This window comes from Gekko japonicus, unplaced genomic scaffold, assembly GCF_001447785.1.
Source record: "Gekko japonicus isolate JY-2015 unplaced genomic scaffold, Gekko_japonicus_V1.1 scaffold1471, whole genome shotgun sequence".
Lineage (NCBI taxonomy): Eukaryota > Metazoa > Chordata > Lepidosauria > Squamata > Gekkonidae > Gekko > Gekko japonicus.
In genome coordinates, this window is record NW_015163647.1 from 461,260 (window position 1) to 470,130 (window position 8,871).

General features: G+C 57.9%; 1 protein-coding gene across 1 annotated transcript in view; it reads left to right on the forward strand.

The window, feature by feature from the left end:
• SIPA1L3 (signal-induced proliferation-associated 1 like 3) overlaps positions 1-8,871 on the forward strand; it is a gene marked incomplete at its 3' end in the record, with an annotated part of 50,286 nt that overhangs the window by 32,365 nt on the left and 9,050 nt on the right. Inside the window, exons 7-11 of the mRNA XM_015407656.1 lie at positions 46-203; positions 2,547-3,123; positions 3,257-3,531; positions 7,545-7,802; positions 8,132-8,281. Coding sequence (XP_015263142.1) covers positions 46-203; positions 2,547-3,123; positions 3,257-3,531; positions 7,545-7,802; positions 8,132-8,281 — 1,418 coding nt within the window. The remainder of the gene's footprint in view (positions 1-45; positions 204-2,546; positions 3,124-3,256; positions 3,532-7,544; positions 7,803-8,131; positions 8,282-8,871) is intronic.

The following is an 8,871-nucleotide window of genomic DNA, read 5'->3' on the forward strand; positions in this document are numbered from 1 at the left end:
GCCAGGGCCCCGTGGTTGCTCACGTGTCCTTTCCCCCCCCCCCAGCTGCTCAGAAAGAGGCACATCGGGAACGACATCGTCACCATCATCTTCCAGGAGCCGGGGGCCCTGCCCTTCACCCCCCAGAACATCCGCTCCCACTTCCAGCACGTGTTCGTTATCGTTCGGGCCCAGAACCCCTGCACCGAGAACGTTTGCTACAGGTGAGGGAAGGCCCTGCTGCTTCTGCTTTGGGTTTCTGAAGACAGTGACACACACACACACACACACGCACACCAGTGCTCCCTCTAAGCTGTGGAGTCTCATGAGCAAGAATTCTCCTTTGTGAGCTGCTGGCATTTAAGTTGCGAGCCAGCGATTTGGCTGCTGCGTAAATGAGTTTGCTCTGGAGCCCTCCTTCCCGAGCGGAGACAAAAATGCGTGAGCCGGAGGCTAAAAAACTGTGAGCTAGCTCACACTCACTCAGCTTAGAGGGAACACTGCCCCACATGCGCCCTCCCACCCCATCAGTCTCTCCCAAGAAGCCCGAAGGCATTTTCCCGGTGGCGGCAGCAGCAAAGGGGTCGAAGCAATGCCGTGGTAAACCAGGCCCTTCAGAGCGAGCGGATCTCCAGGAAAAATGTTGTCTGCCTGGGGCCCGAGGGCCGGACCCGGTGTCTGTGCCACCGCTGGGAAAAGCCTGGATAAGTGCAGCCATCCGCGGTGCTCCGGGCAGCGGGGCCACGTGCGACATGGCTGTGTGGGGGAAATCGAACCCTGGGCAGGTCGGGGTGGGCCTTGGTGGCGGGCCTTGGTGGCTTCGCTGTTTGCCCTGTCCTGGGAGGGTCAGCACCAGTGTTCCCTCTAAGAGGAGTGAGTGTGAGCTAGCTCACAGTTTTTTAGCCTCCGGCTCACACATTTTTGTCTCCGCTCGGGAAGGAGGGCTCCAGAGCAAACTCATTTACGCAGCAGCCAAATCGCTGGCTCGAACGAATTGATGCAGGAGCCAAATCACTCGCTCACAACTTTAATGCCAGCAGCTCACAAAGTAGAATTTTTGCTCACGAGACTCCACAGCTTAGAGGGAACATTGGTCAGCACCTTGTCGATTTCTCACACGCACACAGACCCCAGTCCCAAGGATTAGGGCTGGATGATGATCTGTCTGATCACAGCTGAGAAAGAACAAAACTCCTTATGGCGGGGAGGCCAGGTTCAGACCTCGATGAATCTTCTCGGAAATCTGTTCCCACCATTGTGGGGTATCCCTGGTCTTTAGACCGTCCGTGTTTTCAAAACTGTTTTAACACTTTTATGTAAGCCGCCCTGAGCCTGCTTCAGCGGGGAGGTAGAAATCCAATAAACAAATATATTTATTTATTCTGCTTGTTTATTTTATTGAACGCGTGTCCCGCCCTCCCCGCCAGCAGGCTCAGGGCGGGTTCCATCAGTGTTAAGACCATATGCAGTAACAATAATTAAAAAAAAAAAATTTAAAACAACAAGATTAAAACAATAACAATAATCATCAAATCATAAAATACCGGGCAGGATTTAATCAATGACTCAGTAGCTAAAACAGAACGACGGTGTAGTTCCCAGGTGGCTGTTCAAATTCAGGGCACTGATGGGAGGCCAACCGAAGGGGGGGGTGACGCCCGCTCCCTCAGCTCAAAGCCCAGCAGAAGAGCCCCACCTGGCAGGACCTGCGGAATTGTAATGGAGCCCACAGGGCCCTGATCTCATACGGGAGCTCGTTCCACCAGATAGGGGCCAGGGCCAAAAAGAATTGATCTTTAGAACATAAAAACATCAGGAGAGCCCTGCTGGGCCAGACCAGTGAGGGTCCATCTAGTCCAGCATCCCGTCTCACACAGGGGCCAGCCAGTTCCTCTGGAGGGCCAACAACAGGGCAGAGAGGCCGAGGCCTTCCCCTGAGAAGAGCACCAGAAGAGCCCTGCTGGGTCAGACCAGGGAGGGTCCATCCAGTCCAGTCTCCCGTCTCACCCAGGGGCCAGCCAATTCCTCTGGAGGGCCAAGAAACAGGGCAGAGAGGCCGAGGCCTTCCCCTGAGAAGGACACCAGAAGAGCCCTGCTGGGTCAGACCAGGGAGGGTCCCTCTAGTCCAGCCTCCCGTCTCACACAGGGGCCAGCCAGTTCCTCTGGAGGGCCAAGAAACAGGGCAGAGAGGCCGAGGCCTTCATTAGAACATCAGGAGAGCCCTGCTGGATCAGACCAGTGGCCCATCTAGTCCAGCCTCCTGTCTCACACGGGGGCCAACCAGTTCCTCTGGAGGGCCAAGAAACAGGGCAGAGAGGCCGAGGCCTTCCCCTGATGTTGCCTCCTGGTTCTGGGATTCAGAGCTTTAGTGCCTCTGAATGTGGAGGTTCCCCTCAGCCACCATGGCTAGTAGCCACTGATGGACCTCTCTCTCCTCCATGACATGACTTTCAAGGAAGAGAGGAGGTGGTTTCTCATATCTCTGTGAGGCAGGGGGAGCCTTGTAGGATTAGATGAGGGGTGGCCTTCGTTATATCAAGTGTGTTTTATCCCTTTCCTACCTGAAGCGTGGCCGTGACCCGATCCAAAGACGTCCCACCCTTTGGGCCAGCCATCCCAAGCCGAGCCACATTCCGCAAATCGGACGTCTTCCGAGACTTTCTGCTGGCCAAGGTGATCAACGCCGAGAACGCCGCCCACAAGTCAGACAAGTTCCACACCATGGCCACCCGCACGCGCCAGGAGTACTTGAAAGACCTGGCGGAGAACTGTGTCACCAGCACCCCCATCGACTCCACGGGGAAGTTCAACCTGATCTCCCTGGCGTCCAAGAAGAAGGAGAAGACGAAGGCCCGGGCAGGGGCAGAGCAGTACAGCACGGGGGCCATTGCCTGGAGGGTCTGGGCCCAGGACTACACCCAGGGGGTGGAGATCGGGTGCGTCCTGGGCGTCTCCAACGAGTTCGTCGTCCTGTTGGACCTGGCCGCCAAGGAGGTGGTGTTCAACTGCTTTTGCGCGGACGTGATCGGCTGGACGCCGGACTCTTTTGCCATCAAGGTCTTCTACGGTCGCGGGGACCACGTCTTTGTCCGGGCCCTGGAGAGCAACCCAGACGACATCAAGGAGATTGTGCAGAGACTGAAGGTGAGAGGCGGCTCCCTCGCGTCCGCGGTTGCGGTGCCGCCACCGGGTCTCCCTTCTCACATGGGGTCGGTGGGCGGGGCTCCCGAGGGTGGCTCCCGGCCTGGCCGCCAAGCCCTCCTCCTCCTCTTCTCAGGTGATGACTTCCGGCTGCGAGACGGCGGAGATGACCCTGCGGAGGAACGGCCTGGGCCAGCTGGGCTTCCATGTGAAGTTCGACGGGACGGTGGCGGAGGTGGAGGAGTACGGCTTCGCCTGGCAGGCGGGGCTGCGGCAAGGCAGCCGGCTGGTGGAGATCTGCAAGGTGGCCGTTGTCACCCTCAGCCACGACCAGATGATCGACTGGCTGCGCACCTCCGTGACGGTCAAGGTAGTCATCATCCCCCCGCACGAGGACGGCACGCCCCGCAGGTAACCCTCCCCCACCCTCGGGAAATCGTGTCCTGAAGCGGCCGGTGGGGCAGAGTGGGGGCCCGGGCGGGAAACCCGGCTCTGCAAGAGGCCCCCGATCGTGCCAGTGACGTGCCCCTCTGTTCGTTGTGCCCAGGTTCAGAGCCGGGCAGTCATTCTGGGGGGTCACTTGCAATGTTCCCTCTAAAGCTGAGTTAGTGTGAGCCAGCTCACAGTCATGGGAGGGGGGGCCGTGTGCGAGAGGAGGACCTGCAAAGGGGACAGAAGGCCTCTGGACACACAGAGGTGCCCTTCGGGTTACCAGGAGCAGCAAAGCCCCTTCTCCTGGTAGGAAGCCTGTCGGGTGGGAGGGGTGCTGGGCGTGCCTCCCCGAGAGGTCTTTGCAGGGAGGGGAGGGGGCAGAGGAGCTGCCACGTCCAGTCTGGGCTGAGGAGCAGCAGGTTTGGGGGCTGGCCGTGCAGGAAGTGGGGACTCCCTCCCGAGTCTGCTGTTGGGGGGAGGCTTGGCTGGCGGGACTCTTGGCATGGAGCTGAGCACGAGGCTGCTGCCTCCCACAGGCCCCCCCCCCCACCTGCAATGGCGTCACCGACAGTCCTCCCCCTCTTTGGGGACCCTACCAGGTGGCGCTGCTGAGCCTCCAGGCTGCAGGGTGTGGGTTCTGGTGCAAGGGGGACTCCCCCCCTCCCCCGGCCCGCCTGGGCTTCCTGCAGCGCAGCCAGCGGCCCAGCGGAGGAGTGCCAAGAGCTCACCCCTGGGGGGCTCAGGGGCCCAGGTGTTGCTCTGCTGGTGGCCTCCTTGAGCACAGTGCAGGAGGAGAGCCGATGAGGCTCTCTCAAAGGCAGTGAGTTTGTTTGTGTGTTCGTTAGATTTCTAGCCTGCCCTTCCCACCGAGGCCGGCTCACATAAAACTTTTTAGAATAAAGTCAGACAAACGATTCTAAAGTGCTGTACATAGTTATTGCATATCAGACGGCGAGACAACAGTTTCCAAGTATTACCCATAACCGGTGTCAGTCAGTAATGGTAATAGCCAATGGTCGAAATTCCAGGGTAAGGCTCTAGTTTTAAATTGTGTTATATGTGGCTCTCACTCGAATGCCTGGTGGAAGAGCTCTGTCTTGTAGACCCTGTGGAATTTGTTACAATTCCTCAGGACCTGCAAGACGGAGCTCTTCCACCAGATTCCGCAGGGCCCTGGTGTCCTTGGGGGGCTCATTCCACCAGCGTGGAGCTGCCACAGAAAAGGCCCCTAGCCCCGGCGATGGCCAGTCTGGCCTCTTTAGGGCCCAGGGAGAGTTCGAAAGGTCCCGCCGGGTGTCGGTGTGCAGGGGAGAGAGAGGGAGGATACGAGGGCCCTTCTGGAGTGTAGCTGGGGTTGTGTGTGTGTGTGTGTGTGGATTCTTTGAGCCAGCCTCTTCAGAAAGGGAGCAGACCCAGAGATCGAATGAGAGCGGGCAGAGGGGGAGGGCTGGCCTTTCAAACCCCAGCCTCAGCTTGGAATCCGCCTCAGTCCTGCCAGCTGGTGCCCACTCCGTGAGACCAGAAGCGAGGCAAGGCGGATGAGGAGTCTTTTCGAAAGGCCTCCAAAGCATTTCGGGCCCAGGAGGGAGCAAGCTGGGACTGAGGCTCCTGGGAACCAAAGGTCCTTTCTGCCCTGCCCCCCTCCCCAAATAGACAAATCCCACCAGTAGAAAACACCATCAAAGATGGCCAAACAATATATTAAACAATTACAAAGTTGGTGGTGTCAACGACAACAACATTGAATGCATACTGTAACCAATGTTCCCTCTAAGCTGTGGAGTCCTGTGAGCAAAAATTCTACTTTGTGAGCTACCGGCATTAAAGTTGTGAGCAGGTGAATTAGCTACTGAATAACTTAGTTTGCTCTGGAGCCCTCCTTCCTGAGCTAAGACAAAAATGTGTGAGCCGGAGGCTAAAAAACTGTGAGCTAGCTCACACTAACTCAGCTTAGAGGGAACACTGACTGTAACCATAATAAGGCATAAGAGACAATATTTTCTCCTTTGTAGATAAGACATATAAAGTCCACGTAGTCAGTGTAACTTGATAGAAGAAGAAGAGGAGAGATTGGATTTATACCCCGCCCTTCACTACCCAAAGGTGTCTCAGAGCAGCTCACAAGCTCCTTTCCCTCCCCCTCCCCACAACAGACAGACACCCTGTGAAGTTGGTGGGGCTGAGAGAGCTCTGATAGAAACTGCTCTTTTTCAAGAACAGCTCTGAGAGAACTACGGCTTGCCCAAGGTCATCCAGCCAGGTGCAAGTGGAGGAGGAGTGGGGAATCAAACACGGTTCTCCCAGATTGGAGTCCCGCACACTTCACCACTACACCAAACTGGCTCACTCCACATAGTCATAACGTTTTCATAAGAACATAAGAACATAAGAGATGCCAATGTTGGATCAGGCCAAAGGCCCATCCAGTCCAACACTCTGTATCCCACAGTGGCCAGAAATACCAGTGCCATCAGGAGGTCCACCAGTGGGGCCAGGACATTAGAAGCCCTCCCACTGTTGACCCCCCCCAAGCACCAAGATGACAGAGCATCACTTGCCCCAGAGTCCCTATCTATACCTTGTGGCTAATAGCCACTGATGGACCTCTGCTCCATATGCTTATCTAATTCCCTCTTGAAGCCGTCCATGCTTGTAGCCGCCACCACTTCCTGTGGCAGTGAATTCCAAGTGTTAATCACTCTTTGGGTGAAGAAGTACTTCCTCTTATCCGTTCTAACCCGACCGCTCAGCAATTTCATGGAGTGCCCACGGGTTCTTGTATTGTGAGAAAGGGAGAAAAGTACTCCTGTGACACTAGTCTTTTTCCCTCTGGGTTGTTTTTTTAAAATTTATTTACTGCCCCCCCTCCTCCCCGGCTACGTCCTCTAGGAAAGGCAGGTGTGGTTCAGACACGGAGGAGGGAGGCAGGCAGGCAGGCAGAGGAGGCAAGGGCCCCAGGCCTCCGAGGGCGCAGGGCCATCCCTGCCTAATGGCAGCTCCGCCCTGGGCCTCCTGGGTTCCTGCCTGACTGGAGAGTGAGGCGGGGCTTCCCCTTCTCCCCGTCCCTCCCCCACACTGTCAGAGAGCCGTCCAGGGCCATGCCTGGGCTCATGCTGGAGCCGGAGAGAGGGGCGAGAGGTGTCCTTTGACACGGGGAGGTAGGAGGGGTCTTGGCCGCCGGAAGAGAGAGCGTGTGTGTGTGTGTGGAGGGTGACGTCGGCAGTTCAGCACAGGTTGGGGCTGCGGGCCCTGCCGGAGGGCGGCTGCACACGAGGGCTTGTCTCTGCCCGCACGCAGAGTGACTTCATCATTACCGGTGCCGCCTCCGGGTGCCCCAGCTGCAGAGCTGGCTGAGGGAGGGAGGGAGGGAGGGAGCTGCTTCCTGGCTCCCTTCTGCCCACTGGCCGTGAGTCTCGGGGGAGAGCGGCCACGCTGGGACCACTGCTCAGGACCCCTGTGCAGGCGGGGTGTGTGTGTGTGTGCCTGTTCCTCTGGCAGTTCTCCTGCTTGGCTGGAAGTTCTGGTTTGGCGCAGAAGTGGGTGGGTGGAGGCCGATCTGAGCCTGGGTCTCCCAGAGAGCAGCCCAAGAGCGTACCTGGGCTGCACACCGAGAAGCACTGCGCTGGTGCATGTGTCTCTGTCTGTCTGTCTGTGTGTGGGGGGGTGAGATGCATGGGGAGTTTGGCTGGCGCACCAACCCCTGTCTGGTTGCAGCACCTGGAGAGGGTTCGGAGGGAGCCGGGGGGGAGCCACAAAACAGCCGGTGGAGCCTCTTCCTCTCTTTACGTGGGGTACTTTCCCTCTGCCTTTCGCCACTCAGTTGTGGACTCAGACGCCGGGTTGCAGCGCAGGTGTGAGCAGCTCCGTGGCTCCTGTCCGGTCTGCCTCAGGCCTGTGACCCCGGCGCCCCCCGCGGGGGAGGAGAGGCGGACTGGCCCCTAGCTCCGGTTGGCAGCCGGAGAGTCTCACGCGTGGCTTTTCCTCTTCTCCAGGGGCTGGGCCGAGACCTTCAAAGCGAGCACCACGGAGCCCAAGGTGGAGCCAGAGAGCCTGCCGGTGGGCTTCCGGCCCCCCTACCGCAGCCACTCGGCCTGGCAGTGGACTGGGTCGGCCACTCACGGCTCCTCGCAGGCCTCCAAGTGGGGAGAGCAGCCCGCCCCCGGCCACGGCCAGTCACAGTCCCTCACGAGGACCCCGAAACAGAACGCGGCGGCTCCGTACCGAGAGACACAGCCGCTGCACGGCAAGAGGTGAGGCGGGCCGTCGTCGTGCGGCACATCTGCCCCTGCTCCGCGTTGCTTGCCCCCAGGCAGCACCGCCAGCCGCTCAAGCGCCTTCCCGGCAGCTCTGCTTCTCCTGCCCCTCTCCCGAGGGGGGCAGCATCAGCTGAGAACCCCCGCTGAGGGGTGGTGTTCCCCACCCTTCGGGGGCCAGTTGCGGCACTCTCACGCGCCTCTTCCAAATCGGGCCCGGGTTCGCTCTGGGGTCCCACTGGCCCCGGAGAGGCTGTGTGGAGAGGGGGGGCGAGGGCAGGGCCAAGGTCTCCTCCTCTACATCTCCCCCTCCCTTCACTTGACAGGCCGGTGAGCTTCCCGGAGACTCCCCACGCCGCGGCGGCTACACCAGCCGGAGCCGAGCGGGCACAAGCTTACCGGCAGCCCTCTGGCAGCTTTTCCATACCAGCATCTTCTGGAACGGCCTATTCGCGGTACAAGCATTCTCCAGACAGGTGCGCCGAGGGCGGGCGGGAGCCTCCTGCTGCATGGCCCAAGTTGTTTGTGTGTGTGTGGGGGAGCCCACATGGGGTGGGGCTCAGAGTTCCCTCTGAGCAGCGCTCGGGGGTGCTGATGCACAACGTTTTAGGTGGCAGCCTGGGGATTTTAGCTTGAGCTGACGAGTAAACTGAGAAGGCATTTTTTCCTCTCCATTGGAAACATTGGAGGATGGGGGCCCCTCCTTCGGGGGGGGGGTTAGCAGGGGCACCAGTAGAGATGTGAAGGCCCGGAAAAAAAACTGAAAAATTGAGAAAAAAATGGGTTTTTCCCGTTTTTTTCCTGAAGCCTTTTTTGTTTTTTTCCGAAAAATTGGACAAATTGAAAAAAGAAAAGACAAAAAATTGATTATGGAACGTTTTATTTTAACATGATGAATAAAATATTTTAAGACAAGGTGTTCAAATATTTTCCGAATCATTTCTAAAATATATATATATATGGTATCAGATTGATCTAATTTCTGTGTACTGAGGACAAGCAAGTCCTAGGTTACAAACTGAACTCTCCAATGCAAGAACAAAATGCATTTCTTCCTTTAGGAGGT